A 21,460-nucleotide genomic window follows, 5' to 3' on the forward strand; every position below is an offset into this window, starting at 1 on the left:
TTTAGCAGCTTTAGGAAGTCACAGAGCACAGACCACTCTGTAGATCGGCTGGGAAGAGCAGGAGGTCAAAGGGCACAGCCACAAGGAAATGGGCATGGGCCACATGGTTGGTCTCAAGCAGAATAGGTGCAAATTTTCATACTGCTTGTGATAGGTATATTTGTGCCCATCAGAAGTGAGAAGGTCACACATTACCCTGCATTAGCCAGAATTTGGCCCACACTGTAGTATTCCTACATTCAAAGCTGTGATATGCTATGTATCAGTATCGCTTCTGATATATAGTAGAATTATGCTGGATTACAATGAATCTATCTATACAGGCCCCGCTGACAGCAATTCCGGGCCCCAGGGCAGAACAGTCAATGGGCTGCCGCTGTGCATCGGCGTGGCATCCCCACGTGGGCATGGAGCTGGACCACACGCAGCGGCTGGTGCGCACACGCACAAGCGGGGCCCACTCGGGTGTGGTCCGCCTGACATTTGGGCGGTGCTGCGCTTGCACTGGCTGGTGCCCAGCGAGCTGCTGGCTACGCGGCTGGGTGCACCCTTCAGCTGAGCGGGCATGCGGAAGCCCTGGCTGTGCCAGCGTCAGTTACCGCAGCAGCAGCGGCCTCCGGGCCCTTTGCCCCCCCGTCAGTGGACCTGCATTTCTAGATGTGTATTTGAGACCTGCCTACCATTTATTTCTACCTCTAATAACAACAACAGAGACAGATTTTAAAGCATTAAATATGCAGCTGTATACCTAGTTTTCATACACAGTTACCAGAACTGTGTGCACAAATCCGGTAAATTGGTTCACAAATGGCCAGTTAAGGTGATGTGTGCACAATTACCCAATTTATAAGTTCAGCTGCAGTAATTGCAAACACAAATTAAGCATGAACGATGAGAGCGTTTGTCTCAGAGTGATGTATTTGTGTTTTTAGAATATATGGTCCATAAGCTTTAACTTATAACACCTCATGCCTGAAAGGCCCTATTTGGGACCTTAGCAAAAATAAACTAAAAATGTAATTTACAATAAATAGTCCAAATGCCCAGTTAAATCTCCAAGTAGGAATACAATCTAATGAGAACTCCAACACACACACTCAGCATATTCAAACAACATACAAAATAAATAGGATGTTTTAAACAGAGTCTTGAATTTCATTTTGAAGGATGCCACTGATGGACTTTTTAAATGCCAGGGGAGAGAGAATCTCAGAAGAGAGGGTGATTATTAATAATCATAATTCCTAATTAATAACATCAGTAATTCTTAGTAGTTACATAGCACTTTTCATCCAAAGTGCTCTACTAATGAGGATTAACATTTGCATTTTAGAGCTAGGAAAACTGAGGCACAGAGCAGTAATGTGATCTGCCCACTCTTTCGTCTACATCACACTGCAAGGTCTGTGGCAGGGATAGAAATTCAGGTCTCCTGACACCCAGCCCATGACACTGTCTGCTGCTGGGCTACACTACCTCAATTAAATACTAATGGCCACATGGTCAAAAACGTGCTCACATGCTTACATACCCACATAATGCACAAACATACATTGCCATGCATTTATGTATGCAAACCCCATATTTGTATGTGCAAAGGGTACCCTCCCCACAACCTTGTGCACCCATGGGACTCTCTCTGGCCCCATCGTCACAGACTAAACAAAACTATGCTATGGGTATTAAGGTAAAATGTTAGCCAGCGAGAGTGCATTCCTTTAGTTGTGAAAGAACCTCCAAAATGTTCAGGGATTCGGTTCAGATGAGTTTCTAAGCACTTGGATGCTTTTGTGAACTACCCAGACCTTTGGATGCTACTCTCCCCTCTGAAATCAAATAGGGTCCCAGCTCCCCATCCCCATTCAACCCCTCCCAGCCACACAGAGCTCCTTTGGGGTTCTTGTTCACATCTGTCAGCCTCTTTGCTGGATCCCAGGCTGCTGCTCTGCACCCATTCCCTGTATTCTTGCGCTCCCATGACCCAGCATGCATTATACACGCTGACAAAGCACGTGTAGAGCAGCGTGCCTCGCTGATTTACATACACAGAATGGACTAGGGATGGGGCTTAATCTGGAATTCCACTCCCTGAACTGTGGGGTGCAAGCCCCAAAACTTGGATCTGTCTGCTAACTGGGCCCAAATTGAAACTCTTCATGCAAACACAGTGGGCTCTCCGACCCACCCCTAACATACGCTTCATTTTCATAGAGTGGCACCTTCTCTTTTGCTATCTTTGGTTGCAGCATCACATGGTTAATTTTACCTTGTGTCTGATTAACTGTAGCTTGGACTCTGCTTTCATGTGTTTTCCTTCCTCTGCTGTTCCCAGGGCTGATGACCCTGTGGTCCTAAGGTGAGCGGTTTCTGGGGTGCAGGCCGTTCAAAGCCATCCTCTTTGAGAAGAACCACATGGTGCTGGCTTGCCTGTTTGTCTGGCTGTAGCACTTTGTTTGCTGCTTCCTGATTCCTTTGAGACTTATTCTTTTGTCCTATGGCAAACTCTTTTTCACCCTGAGAAAGGAGAATCTCCTCAGTCCAAAGGGAAGTGTTTATACCTAAGATATAATACTTTGCACTTACTGGGGAATCTCAGAGCACTTTGAAGGGGGTGAGAAGTGTTATCATCCTCATTTTACAACAGGGTAAACTGAGGCACAGAAAGGTTCTGGTATTCGCCTACAGACACAGGGTGAATAGCAGCTACAAGGTGCTGAGCGCCTCCTTGGAGTTGAGGGTGTTCAGCGCCTTGCAGAATGGAGTCCAGAAGGATCTGAAAAGTGTTCCAAAAGGCTGTCTGCACCGGTTATATTTCTTAACAGGACATTCACAGGCATTTTAAGGGGAGCAACTGAATTTCTCAGACAGCTGCGCAAACACACTTAAAACTCGTGTTACAATCGCAAAACCAGTTTGCCACAAGGTCCAGAGTGAAGCTGCGGGGATTCACAGTTTCGGTGGTTACACAGCGGGTACCACTAGGAGAGAGAATCTAGAGCATCAAGGACATCTTTCCAACAGGAGCTGAATTATGTAGCGAATGGTCTCCTACTGGAAATGGAGGGAACCGCATCGCGTGAGACTGGGCAAAGCACTGGACCATTGTCTCGTTGTCTCGTTGCACGGCATTGTTGAGGAGACGGGCTGTACTGAGTGAGACACAAGGGGTTATTACTACATTATTCAGGCAGAAAACCAGCCAACCCCACTGGTTCCAGCTGAGCTCTGTGGTTCTGGGTTTGTTGGATGCAGCCGGCACATGCTCACAGGGCTCTGGAAACAACTGCCTTGTGGTAATTAAAACCCCCCATTAAAACTATTCAGGCGAGGTATGTCCTATGCCAGTACGACAGTGTCTATTTCTAGCCATATTATTCCTGACATGCTGGGAATACTTGATGCAGGTGTTGATCAGGCAGCTGTCAGCTCATTCTGTCCCTGGCCGTCATCCCCTTTGACATGCTGGTGTCTACATGTCTCTGTCAGGGTTTAGTCTGAGCATCTGCAAGGTGGGGAGAAGGTGACGCCTTGTCAGTACCATGAGAGCTGCTGCCAACAAGTCACATCAGTTCTCAACCCTTTCAAAAGACAGTGAAAGCCCCCGAGAGTCATGAAAATGGGCAACGCTCACAAATGGCCAGATCTGGGCCCTATTGAAGTCAATGGCCAGACACCGACAGGGATTCAACCCAATGGAAGCACAAGGAGCCTGGCTTTCCCCCTGAGATCTATGCATGGAAGGTCCCATTCCTCTCCCCCCCCCCCCCCAACTCCTATGTGTGCATCTCACCCTTCACAGGCAGGGAATGGGATCTCAGAGTCCTTTGTGGAGATATGGACCCAGGACTGGTGAGGTGCAGGATGGGTACCGGGCAGGGAACCTCCTGCCATCTTAAGCCAAGGTTCCAGGAGCCACTGTTGGCAGGAGAAGCCCTGTGAACACAGACCCATCACAGCCATGTTGGCAGGAAGCCAGGGAGGGCAGAGGGGCACAAGAGTTCCTGTGCCTCAGTGGATGCCCAAGATCTGGATTTGTGTGGCTTGGGGGTCTCATTTCTCTGCTTCTTCCATAGGGTTGGAGGACAAACCCTTCCCCCACACAGAGAACACAGAGGTTCATCTACCCTGGATCTCCTCCCCCAAGTTTCCTGCGTGCGGGCTGATCTGGGCAAAGGAAAAGATGGTTGGTTACTGTAATTGTGAGAGTATGGAAGTCTTGGGAGCCAAACCAGGAGTCTTACAGGGAAACTGAGGAAGCCCAGGACTACAATGCAGAGAGCAGATGCTATTCACCTCAGTGCGGATTAAGGGCACTCATCACCTCACTGAGGGGTCGGGGATGGTCCATGCCACATGTGAACGGGGCCAAGTATTTTATGAGCGTGGCCAGTCCATCTAGGGCAGTATCCTCTCTCCAGCAATGGCCCAGGCCAGATGTCAGGGAGAAAGGCGTAAATAACGTTCCTAAATTGTGCACTATTATACCATGGAGGAAATTCCTTCCTGGTTCTCAGTCCACACCCTGAAGACTGAGGATTGGAATTCTGATCCTAGTTATTATAACTGCAGTTGCTATTCTACTGCATATACATGGGGCAATTCTGATACCATTGCAGATGGTAAAAATCCCTCCCATCCATCAGAAAAGCATAGCCTTTTTTGCACCCAGTTATCCTAATACTTATGCAGTTTGAACAACACTATGCCCTCATTTTTCCAAGCTGTTTTAGACACAGGCACAAACTAAGCAATGGCTAGTGAAACAGAAGAAACCACTTTCTGATAGGTTTTCCCTTCTCTTTCATTTCCCACTTCACAGGCAAATGGGATGTGTCTGCAACTAGACTAATACAATTAGTACCTGCATTCCAGCAACTGCCAGCAATGGCGCTGCTGTATCAGTGCTCAGCTGCTACTGGAACCAGGGCTCAGGCACTCTTTGCCAGGCACGTAAACCTGCTCAGAGCCGCATGTTCTGTGCACCCTCTTTAGCCGGCAGAGATTGCATTCCTGCCAGGGTTAGGGTGACCACATGGCCTGTTTTGGCCATGACAGCCCCTTTTTTAAACCCTGTCCCAACTTTTTTTTTTTCTTTTCAAAAGGAGCCATTTGTCCCGTTAGCTCTTACTGAGTAGATCAGTTGGCAAGAGCACATGGGACAAATGCCCACTTTTGTCCCAAAAGTGGGGTGCAGTGCGGAGGAATGTGTGTGGGGTGAGCAGAGATGTCAGCCCCCTGCGGCGGGGAGGCAGAGCTGGGGGGGTGGTAGGGTTCCAGCAATGGGCAACAACCCCACGGGGGGGAGGCCTCAGGTAAGGGGGGTCCCGTTTTCTCTGGGAAATATGGTCACCCTAGCCACGGTATATTGCACATTCAGATCCTCACTTCACTCAGAGCTGGGCACAATAGGTTTGGTTATGCATTAAACCAGAGGTCCTCAAACTGTGGGGTGTGCCTGGGGGGCATGGAGGAACATTTCGGGGGGGTGGCAGCAGGCCAGGCCAATCCCCACATGGGGTGGGGAGGGAGCGCCACCCAGCCCCGTCCTGCCCCCAGCTCTGCTCCGGCCCCGCCCCCAGCCGTGACCCCGGCTCTGCGCCTGACCCTGTCCCCAGCTTCTGCGTGGCTCCGCACCCCGGAGGGGGCTCGGCTGCCATCCCACTCTGTGGCCCGGCTGCCGTTCTGCTCCCTTATGCACCCCCATCCTCGGCTCCAGCCTTGGCCCCCTTACTCCTTTCTGTCTCCCCCAGGCCACAGCCCCGCTCCTGGCCCTGGCTCTCGGGAGGTGCAACCCTCAAAAGTTTGGGGACTACTGCATTACACTAACCAAGCTACTTCCTATGCATCTTGTTGTGAGAGGTAGACAGAAGGTTTATGACCAAGACACTGACAGTTGATCTTGTGAATAAAGTGTCATACATGTTTTTCGAATGGGCATACATTAGGGATCACTAATAATAAATAATGTTTCACCATGTGAAAATGTCATTCATGCAGACATATGCCTAAGAGCTGTAGAACCTGATCAAAGCAGGGATATAGATCCGTTCACTTCTGAGACAGCTGAGCATGTGTGTGTAAATGCAGCCCAAAAGTACTCGTGAGCCCTGTGTACAAAGCATTACAAATTAAACCCACATCTAGCCTTATTTCTGGTTGTCACCAAAGCATGATTCTGTGCAAAAAGTTTCAGCTGAACTGACTGTACCATGGCATTGTAAATACTGGCCCGCTTGGGCAAATGCCCTCATCAGAGCCTTTCTTGGTGTCTTAAATTGGCACATGGTATTACATTCTGACATGGTCACAAAGCTTTGCATGAGGACTTACTCCATAATCAACTATTTCCCCATGTACTTTGTTTAGAGAGGGGCCAAACCCAGAATCGCATCTCTGATCTGAACCCCTTTACATGCCACGGTGGAGAGATGGGAAGGATACTTGTGATCTGAAGCAAAGTAGTCTAGTGAATAGGGCCATGTACTAGGATTCAGGACACCTGGGTTATATTCCCAGATCTCCCACTACCTGCTGTGTCAGCCGGGGCAAATCTCTTCACCTCTCTGTCGTCGTCCCCCATTCAGAGTGTCAGTGAATTGGGGAAGGGAGTGGTTCTCACTTGCTGTTTGTACAGCACCAAGCACAATGGGCACCTAATCTCACTTAGGGCCTCTAGGTGTACTATAAAACAAAGAGTTAACCATAACAACAAACCTGGGCTGCACCACCACCAGAAGGGTTTCTGATTCTGGCTAGGACACAGCCAACCTTGTAAGATATTCATCCCCGAATACTGAAAATCTCCAAAGCGTATTATTTTGAGGCCAAAGTCTTGCAAGGGCAGCTTGTGCTATTTCTGTACCACGGAATCTGATCCCAAACACAAGGACTGACACTGATTCAGCCTCAGACCCAGACCCTGAACCCCACCTCAACTAATCCAGATCCACTCCACCTTGCACTCTTGGCCTCGTTCAGTTTGGTGTACTCCTATCAACAGTAATTTCACATGCATAAAGCTCAGACCCTTCATAACCCTGAGGCTACTCTTCCTGATCAAGCACCTTCTATCTTCTCATATGCAAGAGGGACTTTCATGGTGGTTAAAGCTAACTGAAATATCAGTGCAGATTTTAAGCAGAACATAAAATATATTTCTGGCTTACATATTCAGTTACAGCCATGTCTTGTTTCACTTGTTTCCAAGCACTTCTGTAGCCATATTACTAGCTATCAAGGATGTTTGACTGTTTACACAAGGGCGTTCTCCTCCGCTTGCTGCTGCTGTGGATTCATACATCTGACATTGATGACATCACAGTGATATCATAAACACAGAGCTATGCTTTCATGACAGGATCAGGCAAGTGGGGAGGGAGAAGGCTGGAATTTCAACTCATAGCTAAAATAAAGGAAAAAGAAGTATAGAAAATTACTGACAGAGCTGACTGCTACTGGTCTAAGGGGTCTCTTGCTGCCAAACACCTTTTTTTGAAAGTCCCTGGGAAGCCCATAACCTAGTGTTTGTTCCTAGGACTCCTAAAATAAACATTAGGGACACAAACAGCATTTTGGTGCCCTAGATCTAGAGTGCAATCTGCTGCATTGTGCACTTGAGCCTGCATTCCTTGCACCTCCACTCACTTCTATGGGAAGATTTCAGTGCATAAGAGGAAGCAGCAGCTCTCCATAGGCACCGACTCTGTGCTCAGCTACTCTTAGACCTCAATAAAGAAAACAGGCTTCCTTTCTTATTTCATAGCTTCTCTTCATAGGAACTATTTTAGAACTTCTAGGTGACCAGTAATGTTTTGTGATACAGAACAATCTCATTGCTAGGTGGCTAGGGTTAGAACTCACCTGAAAATGGCTTTATAAATACTCCTAAGCGGCCTCAGATTACCAATGGGAAAATGAAAACAGAGCGTTTAAACTGTTTAGCCAAGGCCACAGGAGCAGTCAGTGTCAGTCCTGGGAACTTCCAGCCCTACACTCAAACCCACAGGCCATCCCACCGTAGGCTGCCCCATCCATTCTACTCATATTGCTTTCCTCTGCCCAAGAGGATGGAGTGGAGCATCTGGCCTACATGCAGGTTGAGAGCTCTTTGGTGCAGGGACCAGTTTTTTGTGGTGTTGGTACAGCGCCTGGCACAACAGGGTGGCAGTCTAGGACTAGAGCTCCCAGCTGCTACTGTGACACAAATAATACATAATGGTGATCATAACCAAGCTGTGGCTCGCTATGGACTTGCATTTAGCAGAAGTCTAGTAAAATAGCAAAGCAGGAAAGGACAGCTGTGTGATTCTGCCTCCAGCTGCCTGGGGTTTGGAAATCAAATGTCTTGCTCGTGCCAAGGCTCCTCTGGAGAATGCCCAAGCGCGTACAGGGAAGAGTCAAAAAGGCACACAAGACAAGAGTAAACCTGACACTGAGCAGCTGTGAAAGTTCAAGAGTCCCCATTTCTCTCTCTCTGCACAATGAAGCTCTGGATTAAGGTTACATTATTCCACACTGCATTGTGTCACACGGGCTATTTTGGTCAGGAAGTAGCTGCGCCCATATTTGGGAAAGTCTCTCACATTGAAGGGTAGGCTGAAGGGCAGCGATGAGAAATGGCTCCTCAGAAAGGCAGTTTTACGGTGGGGGAGAAAGGCTCAGAAATTCTCCCCTTAGGCCCTTCTCCTCATTAACAGCAGAAGCCCCTGCTCTAACCCTGACCAAGTGCCTCTCCTGTGGCCGCTATGTATTGTGGCTTGTGAGCAAAGTACTCAAGGTGCTGGCACTTCTGGGAGAAAATGCTGAGGGGACAAGGAAAAGTGGAACTTGCCATCCAGGAGTAATCGCCTCAGAGATTTAAGGCAAAGTTACAGCTGAGATTTTACATACACCAAAATGTACAGCAAAAAATTTACATGCCCCCCCCAGCCACTATAACTCTGCTCCTGGCAATCTGTTCTTCCCATCAATTGCACAAAGCATTGTAACTGCAATGCCTTACTAGACAGAATGACAGATACATGGATGGATCCGCAGCTTTGACACCTTTGACCAGGGCCAGCTCTAGGTTTTTTGCCGCCCCAAGCCAAAAAATCCCCCCCCCCTTTTTTGGGGGGTTTTACACATGTTTGCACTTTGCAATGTTTTTGTTTTGTTTTCACTGTTTAAAATAAAAAAAAATGAAAACAGAATTTGTAGTTAGTGAAATAAAACAATTTCCTACGAGTGTACTCATTTAACTTTAACAAAATCACAATTACAAACAATTTGGGTTCAACTATACCCTGTAATGAAAAACATTAGTGTCTTCTGGTGCGCCCAGTTTCTCATAAATTAAAAGAATTTATATTAACTGCATTTTTCTGTTTTTTATACTTGCGTAGTCTTTTAATCATTCAGTGAAATCTAAAGTTTTTGCAATGGTACTTTCAATTGAAATTAATGCAAGTCCTGACAAATGATTTTGAGACATGGTGGACCTCAAATAATTTTTTAGTAATTTCAGTTTTGAGAAACAGCGCTTACCAGAAGCCACTGATACTGGTAATGTTAAAAGAATGCGTAATGCTATCCCAGTGTTTGGAGTGAGGTGCTCGGGGCTGTCCATCCTGCCCATGGGTCCCCAGCCCGATCTCAGACCCAGCCCCAGCAGCGCAGAGGGGACAATAACCGACAGAGTGGCTGGGGGGCGGGTCAGCCACTGGGAGGGGGGCAGACCAGGGTGCCCGCCCAGCACCGAGCTGCCCAGGGCAGTGGGTCCCTTACTGGCCATGGATCCTGCCCCGATCCCGGGCTCCTCTCTGCTCCGGCTCCTCCACCACTTGTGACATGTGCGGCAGGGGTGGGCGGGGGGGAGGAGCCACATCGCCCCTCTCCCCCAGTGGTGGGGGGCCAAGTCAGGGACTGCCCCCGGGCTGGGACCCCACGCTGAGCTTGCCGCCCCTCCCCACGCAGGGGCTCATTGGTTGACTGAGCAGGACGGGGGCGGGGGGGGGGAAGGATGGCCGGAACGCCGCCCCTGGACATGTGCCGCCCCAAGTACGTGCTTGATTTGCTGGTGCCTAGAGCCGGTCCTGCCTTTGACCCCCTACAGAGACCGAGAAGTTGTTCATGAAGGGACCAGCCCTGTTCTTAAAAGTCATCAAGGCCTCGAGCCTCAAAGGTATTTAGATACCTATCTCCCACTGAAATCAATGGGAGCGAGGCACCTAAATATGACTGAAGGTCTGGGCCCAGGAGACTAGATTGTCTCCAGGGGATTTCTCTGAAAATAGACTCTGCAGGAAGGGTTAAAACTAACAGGGCTCTCTCCCGCCAGCTGAGCCCATGCAGGAACCTTGCTTCCCGGGAACACCTACTTGTAGAGTAGGGACTGGCGTCCCTTGCTTCAGAATGTATTTAACACAGGCCATCTCCAGCTCCTGAACAAGCTGTAGCAACTCTGAAACAGGGCTCAGTCTGGCCTCTGGGCTCAGAAGCTCCTCTCACTCAGACACCCTCTGGCAGGGGAACTTAACGTTCAAAGTGGGAAAAGCAGGGTGCCTGCTGGGGGGGTTGGGGGCAGGCAGAGACAAGCACTCGGCAAGATTATGGCAGCCAAGGGAAGGGGGATAGGGAGGGACAGCTACTAACTCTTCATTCCCCCCCTGCTTTCAGAATAAAAACTGGGTCATGTGACATCCCCCCCCTTCACTATCACTGGCCATTTTCTACCTTGTATCTGCACCTCCAGCTCCCTTTCTCCTAAGTCTCCCCTGTTCTGACTCTTATGTTATTTCTTGCTCTTCTCACCTCTGATACGTACTGTGCTTTCCCCTTTCCTCACCCGCCTTCCTTCTCTCTGTGCCCTGCCCCCTCTCTCTCCCCTGCCTCCATTCATTCATCTCTCCCCGACACCAAGGCTGCAGGGGCTGATGTAGGGGAGATGTTCAAAGAGCTAACTATGGTGAGCTTGTCAACTGCTGGGGGAGGGTGGGAGATAATAAAGCCTATAAATAACTGATGGGTCTAGAGCCTGAGAGGAACAGTCTGTGCAGCACAGAGAGCTGGGACTGGGACTAGGATTAAGGGGGCAGAACTAAAAGAAGGAAAATTGAGGCTAAACAGGAGAAAAATCGTCCCCACAGGGGATGTGTTAAACCAGGGATCAGCAACCTTTGGCACGCGGCCCATCAAGGACATCCACTGACAGGCCGGGCGGTTTGTCTACCTGCAGTGTCCGCAGGTTCAGCCGATCGCAGCTCCCACTGACCGCTGGTCACCGCTCCAGGCCAATGGGGGCTGCAGGAAGGGCGGCCAGCACATCCCTCAGCCCACGCCGCTTCCCGCAGCCCCCATTGGCCTGGAATGGCGAACTGCGGCCAGTGGGAGCTGCGATCGGCCGAACCTGCGGATGCTGCAGGTAAACAAACCAGCCTGGCCCGCCAGTGGCTTTCCCTGATGGGCTGCGTGCCAAAAGTTGCCGATCCCTGTGTTAGACTGTGGAATAGTTTCCCCAGGGAAGGCCGTCACCAGCAATATTAGAAAGTAGGCCAGAAAACACAAACACACTTTCACTGGCAGGGGGGTGGTCTGAGAGGAAGCCTTCACCATCTCTGACCTCTGTGACTTACGCTCCCTCCTGGCTCCCAAAGCAACAATCCAGCCCAGCTCTCTGTTGCAGAGGAGGAAAAAACAAACACCCACAGCTTCTCTCTCTCTTTCACTCAAGCCTGCTTCTTAACTAGCCACAGCTGGCACGGACTGACAGCCCAGGCAGCTTCTTCCTGTAGCAGCTTTTAACCTGTTTGTTGCATGACTGGGTGTGGGGTACATGCCCCTCATTACAGAGCATCCTTCCTTGGGTCCAAGGGAGAAGACACTCATCCTCTAGGTATCTAGAAGTTTTTACAGGCAGATCTCCTGGGGACTCTCTAGTTACAAGGGAGAAGCAGAAGGAAAAAAGGGAGCAGGTGTATGCCTTGAATAAAAACATCAGACCATTTTTCACCTGACAAGCATCCCTTTTGCACCATCTGGTGGTGAACTGTCACTACAGCAACCCCACCACCAAATAATTGCTCCATCGTCATGTTCAAAGACAAAAACAATACGTGATCTAAAGAGCTGACACAGGGTTGGCGTCAGCCCTCACGCTGTCACAACTTGTTCTTCCAGGTTGCACACTGGCAGGAGACAGCATGAAGGGGCACTGTGCTGTCCCCTGCTCTGAGGAGCAGTAGAGAATTTCAATCTCCAGGACTGTCAAGTCACCACCAAGTTCATTAAAGAGACAGTAACAACTAATTTTAACACAGGAACTCTGTAAAGCCATCAGGAATTGCTTAAAGTCTGGTAATTTTACATGACCCTACAAACATGGATCACATGTTTTCAGCAAGGGAGGCATTGACAATATCCATAATTACAGGGGTGACAGTTGCCATACCTGAACTCCCAACAGTTATCCATTATTTTTCAAGTACCTTATTGAATCCTATTATAAATGACAATACACACAATTTCTTCCCAGTGTAATAAAATAGTCAGCTAGATCTATAGCATAGTTCTGCCTCTATTTTTATTACTCAATCTCCTTCCCAACAAGGAAATGGAAATGCAACTGGCTTTGTGTCCCCTTTCTAGGCAATACAGAAGTTTTCTTCTGACTAACAACACCAAGAGTGCTTAGAACAGGTCTGAGATAGTTGATGAAAACCAGAGGCAAACCATTTCCAAATGGGCAGCTGGAGATCAGAGACACACTTCTTCACTTAAGCCATCTTTACACTTTTCTAGTAGTGTAAAGGGGCCATGAAATGAGGTAACTGATGTAGTACGAAGAGAGCCTGAAATATAAGCCCTTGTATCAGAGGCCTGGTATGAGGAAGGACTTGCTCACAAAATCTGGCAAGAACAGGGCTGACAATGCAGAAATACACATTCCTAAGAAATGCTAACCACAGATTACTCACACAAACACATCCCGATATCAAGTGGTACCAGAACATCCCGAAATCAAGGATGGCACAAAAAACATTCCCCAAGGATAACAGGAACACACCGAGCCCTCCTAAAAGATAAGGTCAGAATGACTTTACGTAATAGAGATATTTTGATTTAACCAACATGTACAAGGTGATGGGTGATAACTAGCCACATCAGGGGGAAGTAACTATGTCAGAGGCAGTACTAATTTGTTTGTTTCAGGGTATAAAGATGTATCTCAGAGGGAGTCTCTTTGTCCAGCTGAGAGGGGCGTGGGGGGAATGGAAAGTCCTGCCATTCACTGAGTTGCATCCATTGTCACAGGCATACATGCCATGGTATCCTTGTAGAATCTGCCAGGTGCTATTACCGTGCTTTGTCGACAATAAACCTGGCCTGGTGCCTTCGTACCTTAATGGATCTTGTGGTCATTGGGCAGTTTGCTTGAGGTCTGCTGGGCCTGCTCTCTGCGCAGAGCTGGGGCAGCACACAGGGAGAACACACGCACACATACAGCCAAACAGCTAACACCCACTTTATGGCTTCAAACATTACCAGAGTGCTGTGAAGAGGTCTTAGGACTTGCCTACACACAAAAGCTGCCCTGTTTTAATTACACCGGTAGATAGTGACACCCCCTTAGTGCGGATACAGCCATACAAGGCCTGGTCTGCACTACAGCTTACGTTGACCTGTCCTGTGTATCTACACTAAAATGTAACTCCCACTGATGTAACTTGCCCACTACGCTGACTTAACCTCTGCAAGAGGCGCAGCGCTTAGGTTGATGCAGTGACAGTGTAGACACTGCATTGCGTACATCAACTACTGCTGCCTTTCAGAAACCATCCCACAATGCCCCCCACTGACCGTGAAATCTGTGCATTCTGGTGAGGATGCACACTGGCGACACAAGGAGTGTAGTGTGGACATGCAAAAGGGATTTAATTACTGTGGTGGCTGTACTTAGGTTGACTTAGTTTTGTAATGTAGACTTGACCCAAGTATAGGCCCTTTCCCATACAGTATAACTGTAACAGTAAAATAAATCACACTCCTGACAGATGCAAAAACCTTGTGTTGACCAGGCCAAATGAGAATCAGGCCAACAGCACACTTTGAAGGGAATTGTTTAAAATGTGTGTGTTATGCTGGCTTTACCAGCATCATAACTCTACAGCCAAGAAACACCTCGTGCCAGTGATGTCTAAAAAGGGGCCATTTTAATGACAGATGATATGTAAAGGTAGCCCAGAGTCATATAAGGCAGTGACTCATTGTTAATGTGGGGATGTACACACCTCATAGGTGATGCTTTACCTTTAAGGCATTAGACAGAAAACTACAGCTACTGTGGCCCTCCCCAGTGTATTTAAAACTGTCACCTATCCCATTTTATATATAATCCCTTGGCTTTAGATAAATTGTCATTGACCTCAGTGATGGGTACAGCAGAAATACCTAAATAGAATTTGGTTATGCAAAGTTAGTATGTCCCCGGATAACTACACTACCTTGTCGGTAGGAGAACCTACCACCGCTAGAGCAAGAATTTTGGTTCATCAAAACTATTTTTTAAATTGCAATTTCTGGAAAAGGAAGCTAGTCCTTTAGAGCATGTATTTTGGTTCATACACAGAAAAGACATTTTACTGTAATCTGACAGTAAATTTTACCTCTTAGGCAATGACAGATTACTCAGGTTTATTTCTATATAAATGTAGAGTTTAGTGGATATCTCTTGGTACCAAGAAATACTGTTTTAACAGGACTACTCCTTCGGAAGGTATTCAACACAAACACTTTACATTTGAAGAAATTTACACAAGGTGCTCCATTGCCAGCTTTACTTTTAGAGTTCAAGTAACAAACACATTTTGTAACTTGGAAAAATAGGCTAGTATGAAACACGTACGTAAAATCCAAAACCAGAATCACACCAATAATGTGTTAGACTAAAAAAGCATTATGGGGGAACAGTCATTTCAGTTTCCTTTGAGGACAACAGACATCAGCTGGCAACTGTGAAAACTCCAGTTAATCTGAACAAAGACACACACACAGGTGACTATAAAGAGCCTCTAAGACACCTCAAATGATATTTAATATGGATTTTAAACAATCTGAATATTTAATATTGAATTTTTGAGAACTCAACATTTTGAAGGCTCGCCTTCAAACTCAAAAGGCCAGGATGTTTGCTCTTGAATTTTGTTACTTCTCATTTTATTTGTATAAAAATGCTTTGAGTGAAAAAAATGCCAATAGAAAAAACTGCTTTTCAGGTTCAAAACAAGCCAGTCCTTTCATTGCAGAGAGGCACGCTGGTTACTTGGCATTGTTGGCCCGCATTTTTTTCAGTCCCTTCTTGTTATGCTTCTTCGCAAATCGCATGTTCCTCAGAAACTTGGGATCAACCTATAAAACAAAGTAAAAATAAACCAAATTGGGGGAGGGAATCGTAGGTCATTTGAAATGTACATTCAAGCTAGGAAGCGCGCCAGTGTTTCCCCACTTGGGACAGATACACTACACATTAAAAAAAAAAAAAAAAAAGAAGAAGTCCCCCAAAATTGGTGGCATTTAAATCTGAAACTACTTCAGAATTAAGAGTTCTACACAACAGGTGTAGTTCTTAGAACTAAGCTAGTGTTTTCCCTCAGTTTTAGAAACAGTAACAAAAAGCACTTTGGAGTAGAAATTAGATAATGCTAATAAGGCAAATTTAATTTCCATGCAATGAGATCAAAATTTCATGTAATGATTTATTCTGGATCCAATATCACCGCCAACAAATCCTGTTGATTTTTTTGGGGGTAGTTCTTAGTATTTCCAGGTCAATACCAACAGTGCCTTGTCTTCACTAGGTTAAACAGTCTGTTCTTACCATGTGTTAGCTAACATGGGGTAAGAAGATATCTTTTCCCCCATCCACTCATAAAGTATAAGGGCGAAATAACTATGTGCTTCTTGGAGAAATCTATGCCACAGTACCACTGCAGTAGTATGTGTGTACACACACCAATGTGAACACAAGCTAACACAGTCAAACACTATAAAATGGCCCTAATTGTGGCATAACCAAAAAACATTATGGAAGCTTTGAAGAATGACTGCATATACCAAGGTTTCAAGGGAATACAGATAAACCCCTAAACAAAGGGAATGTCTTATTCACTTCTGAGTGCAAGTAAACTTTATTTTCCAAAAAAGGGAGGAGCTGTTATTCCAGCTGTCTCATTTCACAGTTAGAGGAATTTAAAGCCACTTCTGTCCTATAGAGAGGGGAGTTTCTCAACACCAGTAAGGACAGAGAAATAATACAAAGGGAACCAGTGAAGTTAGAAACCTAGGCAGAAAACAAATGGATTCAAAATGGAAAATAATTACCCAACCCACGTATATTCACTGAGCAAGAGAACCATGGGAAATAATAAAGATAATCCTTGCCCAGACTAGGATTTGAAAGGTGTCAGCTAATGTATGTTAGCAGCCTAGTTAGAGGTAAGGTAGCATGCTTTTAACAAAATGGTTCTCAAACTTTTGTACTGGTGACCCCTTTCACACAGCAAGCCTCTGAATGTGACCCCACCTTATAAATAAAAAACAAAAACATTTTTTTATATTTAAACACTATTATAAATACTGGAGGTAAAGCAGGGTTTGAGGGTGGAGGTTGACAGCTCACGATCACCTGAGGAGTCATAACCCCCCAGCTTTAACAGGTGTTAAGCCAGTAGAGTTAAAGTGGAGTCTAGACAAGGCCTGTGAGACTAAACACTGTTTGTGGATAGCTAGTTACACAAATCTGCAACACAGTATATGACTGCAGGAAAGGCAAGTGCAAAACAGGGAAAAGAGAAAAATAAGGTTTACTGTAGTAAAGTTTAAACCCACGCATATTAGGAAATGAGACAACCATTTTCAACCAGAGGACTGGAAAGTAAGTGTGCAAGTACTGATGCTGGATGTCTACAGCTCATGTGTAAGACTGCAGAACCTGACAGCAAAATTATAAAAAGAGAAATAGTCACCCCCTTCAGAGATTCATATCTCTGGGACCTGGGTTTCTTGATACCATTTCTGTGCCATTTGCGAGCTGTTGACAGATAGAAACATTGACGGATTAAAAACAGAACTGCAGATATTATCTAATATTCCTGCTAGTATGCTATTTTTGCCCACCACTTATCATATAAAAAACCCCCACTCAATACAGAATTCAGTACAACACATCTAAACTTTTTAAATACAATCAGTAATTTAAAACAAACAAAAAAGTTCCTGCTTTCTGTAATTCCTTCCCTTTGCATCACATGAAGTTTAATAGTTGCTGGAACAGTTATGTTATTATTGTAGCTAAATTTTGATGAGAAAAACGGTATAGAAAATATTTTATTCAACTGCACAACTGATTTTCAAGAATCAATAGAAACCAGTTTTCCTTGCTTTTTGAGGTGAGCACAAATCCTTTCTGTGCTGCTATATACCAACTTGACCATTTACATTTTATTTTTGCTTACTTACAGTCACTTCCTTCAACTTGAGGCATGTTAGGCCACAAAAAGAGCAAGAATGCTTTCTTGTTGAGTGACATAAAAGTGTAAAATAACTCACCAGATTGGTTGGTTTTCTTCTGAACGAAAAATAAAATGAAGACCCTAACCCAATCTTTCTCCAAACTAGCAGTCTAGCAGAACACACCTGGAATTAGTCTGACAACCAGAGGATGGCAAAATATTTACCTATCCCAAGCCCATGCTAAGTATTAGTGTTATTGGCAGATCTCCACCATCTCTCTTCCACAAGCACTAAAGAGGCAGTGTTGAAAATATACCTTAAACTGTACCTGACTATAATAAACCAAGCAACGTTTTTAAACTCTCAATGCTTTTGGGTCAGAACCAGACCTAAACTTACACTGGTTGTGAGTCGTGTGATTCTTGGACTTGGCCATGATTAAACCTGTGAGGGGGAAAGAAACGTTCAGCTCAGAACAGGCAGGAACAGAGGCACCAGACTCCTCTGCACCCACATACTCTCTGATGCTTCCAAGAGAGAAATGCAGAAAAAGCAACCCCAGCCTACATAACCCAGCCCAAGAGATTATCCCTAACCTTCCCCCTGCAGCCACACGTGCAACCCACCCAATGGGAAATATCCTGTTCCAATTCCTTCTGCCTCTGGTTCCACAAATCTCACATGTCCGCCCTAAGCCCAGTGGGAGCCAGACTCGCCCCAAGCTTCATCCTAACACTCCCCATCCCAGCGGCCCCAGCCCCGCTCCCAAAGGTTCCCCAGCAGCCCCAGCCCCGCTCCCAGGGGCTCCCCCCCCCCACAACGAGCTCCTACCCTCGGATCCGACTAGCCCGAAAAGCCCGATCCCAGAGACCCCCGGTTCCCAGCCAAGGGTCGGCCCGCACAGGAGCGTGCGCCGCGCCCCAGGCGGAGAGCGGGGGCCACCCCCATCACAGCCGGCCCTGCACAGGCCCCACCACCGCCTCCTGCGGGCACGATGGGGCCGGATTGCGGAGCGACACTCACCTGCGCTCCACCGCCGCGGCGCCCGAGCCGGAAGAGAAGGGGCAGCTGCAAAGTCTTCTGGGAAAGCAGCCGAGGGAAGCGGAAAGCGCGGACCGGAAACCTCAGTCCCCTGAGTCCGTCTGGAAACAGGGTCCGCGACCATGGAGGTTCCGGGGCGGGGAGGTGTAGGCAGGGGAGGCGGGACGAGGTGTTGGGGGCGAGGCTGGGGTCGCGTGGTCCGGATACCCCACGGCGCCCTCGCTGGGGTCTCCGAGCGCTTCACCGCTTGCAGCCGCCCAGCGCTCCGTGGGCAGGGCCGGGCCGGGCTAGGCTCCAGGACCGGGAGAGCCGGGCTGAGGTGGCCGTGGGGGCCTAGTAGTCCTGGGCAAACCTGGCCAGGCAACAGCAGCCCTGGCTTAGCCCCAGTGTGACGGCTGGGGCCTGAGACACGGCGAGCCACGAGGTTTCCAAGAGGGAGCCCCCCCCCCGTCTTTCCCTGAGGGGAGGGGTGTGAGATTTGCCTCCTGCAGGGCCTGCTCTCAGGCTGAAGGCTCCCTGGGTGCTGAGTGAAGCCCTAAGGCCCGGTGGTGCACAGACCTTGCATTCTTTGCAGCCCTTCTCCTGGCGCTATAGCAGCCATGCTGTCTGGGAAGCCCTAGCCCTCTGGCCATTCCACAGAGGAAGTTCCCCAGGGAAGGTAGGAAGGTACTGCCTTCCACCAGGACCCCCAGACTGTTACCTTTTCTGGGCAGGCTCCATGGAGCAATAAGAGGGACAGTGCGTGTCCACCCCAGCTTCAGCCCATCGGGGACTGTCCACTTGTGTGTCTCACTCACACTCCCTCTCCCCCCCCCGCCTCCTTGAAATGGGGATGAATCCACAAAACAACACTCACACACCCTCCTTCCTAAAGGAAGGATGAGATCTGGCCCTAATCATCATCATTATTATTATTATTATGCACAGACAGTCATGTCCTTTAGGCACATTATAAAGGATTGGTTTCGCCTCTGTTTTACACTAGTGTATTTTAAGAGTAAGTCTATTGAAATCACTGGTATAAGTGAGAAGAGAACTCATAAAATGTCAACCAGTGCTGTTTACAGTAATAGCCAGTCCCTCATCCACCACCCCTTCATGTTAACCGTGAGAAAACCTCCATAACCTCATCCCAACGAGAAATAAATACTTGGCCACTGCACCATGAAGAATAGCAAACTTGCCTTGACAGCTGGTCTGTGGAGCAAAGTACCTAGCCAGGATGATGTTCACAGAGAAAACTCTGTTTCTGATTTTTAGGGATTCAAATCTAGGGCTACGGAATTCTGCTGCTAGGATGAGATTAGGTTGCCGAGCCAATTGAGAACGCAACAGTTCTAGACTCTGCCTTCAGTTCTGCTTCCCCAGAAAAGCTTCAAGTAAGAAAACACTCACCTGCTTCAACAGTGCCAAAGAGCTCCTTCCCTTAAAAAAATGCAACTACTACTTATTGCTTTATGAAAAAGAGGACTTGTGGCACCTTAGAGACTAACCAATTTATTTGAGCATAAGCGTTCGTGAGCTACAGCTCACTTCATCGGATGCATAAAAGTGGAAAATGCAGTGAGGATGTTTTTATAAACACAGATCATGAAAAAATGGGTGTTTATCACTTCAAAAGGTTTTCTCTTTCCCCGCCCCACTCTCCTGCTGATAATAGCTTATCTAAAGTGATCACTCTCCTTACAATGTGTATGATAATCAAGGTGGGCCGTTTCCAGCACAAATCCAGGCTTTAACAAGAACGTCTGAGGAAAAGGGGGGGGGGAGAGGGGGGAAGAAACAACAAGGGGAAATAGGTTACCTTGCATAATGACTTAGCCACTCCCAGTCTCTATTCAAGCCTAAGTTAACTGTATCCAATTTGCAAATGAATTCCAATTCAGCAGTCTCTCGCTGGCGTCTGGTATATCTGTGTGTATAAAAACATCCTCACTGCATTTTGCACTTTTATGCATCCAATGAAGTGAGCTGTAGCTCACGAAAGCTTATGCTCAAATAAATTGGTTAGTCTCTAAGGTGCCATAAGTCCTCTTTTTCTTTTTGCGAATACAGACTAACACGGCTGCTACTCTGAAACCTGTCATTATTGCTTTATGTTTCCCAAACAACCCTTTTTTCCCAGCCCTCCTCCACACAATACGTCTTAATTTGGTAATTTTGAATGCATGAACAATGAGATGCAAACTCCTTCAAGCTTGCTCAGTGTTAAAGAGTGTGCCATACCTTCACTTAAGAAAGGAACAAGGGATTAGATTTGATGTGAGAGCTTCATGTGATAATTTAGGCAATCTTAATAAGCCTGTTCATTGACAATCCAAAGCGTAAGACCATGAGAAGTGGATTCAGTATGTAAAGCTGAGATGTGTTTCTCTCACTTGGTGGCACTGTTTGATCACAGAATCAGAAACAGAACATCTAAAATAAAATGTTGGTAAATTTTGGACTGAAATGCTTATCTGTGGTTGTACGTTACATAATTTTATCAGCAATTTTGTTCTCAATTTGTTAATTAAAATGTTACCCATTTAGCAACTCTTTTTAAGAGTGGCTTTATTTTCATAAAATATAGGCCTTTTTCAAATGAGAGTCAAATGCTGTTTTGATTCTTGGAGACACTGCTCATAACTCCCTTTGGAATATCACATCAGTGTGCAGCTAACATGATAATTAAAGGCCTCAATCCTGCAAGCACTTATGCACATGCTTATCTTTAAGAACGTGAGTAGTCCCATGAAGCCCAGCAAGCTACACAGAGGAAACAGTGAATGTGACTATCCACCTAGTGCTGTCAAATGTACCAAATAAAGACACTGAGAAATGGAGACATTTCCCCCCCTTTCATCTCTTTCTGGTTGTACAGGATAGAAAATCAGGTCAAGTTCCCAGAGTAAAGCTGTGTAAACACACTTGCTTAGGACTACTCAGACAA

At 46.8% G+C, this 21,460-nt stretch overlaps 1 protein-coding gene across 2 annotated transcripts; it reads right to left on the minus strand.

The window, feature by feature from the left end:
* Positions 1–14,798: 14,798 nt before the first annotated feature.
* On the minus strand, positions 14,799–18,738 carry RPL29 (ribosomal protein L29). Of its 2 annotated transcripts, XM_037905030.2 has the most exons (4): positions 18,511–18,738; positions 17,887–17,931; positions 17,001–17,065; positions 14,799–15,384 (listed from the first exon to the last, which is right to left on the minus strand). In XM_037905030.2, exons 1-4 carry the CDS (start codon positions 18,650–18,652, stop codon positions 15,295–15,297), a joined length of 342 nt encoding a protein of 113 aa, XP_037760958.1. In that variant the 5' UTR covers positions 18,653–18,738; the 3' UTR covers positions 14,799–15,294. The 2 variants fall into 2 exon arrangements, with proteins under 2 accessions (XP_037760958.1, XP_043407567.1); XM_043551632.1 differs by lacking the exon at positions 17,887–17,931 and having other exon boundaries at positions 18,511–18,667.
* Positions 18,739–21,460: the final 2,722 nt, after the last annotated feature.

Source organism: Chelonia mydas, chromosome 7 (assembly GCF_015237465.2).
Source record: "Chelonia mydas isolate rCheMyd1 chromosome 7, rCheMyd1.pri.v2, whole genome shotgun sequence".
Classification (NCBI taxonomy): Eukaryota; Metazoa; Chordata; order Testudines; family Cheloniidae; genus Chelonia; species Chelonia mydas.

What these genes read in the sequence shown, in the direction of transcription:
- RPL29 (XM_037905030.2), bottom strand. Translation starts at nt 18,652, where the DNA reads ATGGTCGCGGACCCTGTTTCCAGACGGACTCAGGGGACTGAGGTTTCC. An exon ending in GCCGCGGCGGTGGAGCGCAG is followed by an intron (nt 17,932 to 18,510) that starts GTGAGTGTCGCT and finishes TCCCCCTCACAG; the next exon opens with GTTTAATCATGGCCAAGTCC. An exon ending in TCACACGACTCACAACCAGT is followed by an intron (nt 17,066 to 17,886) that starts GTAAGTTTAGGT and finishes ATCTGTCAACAG; the next exon opens with CTCGCAAATGGCACAGAAAT.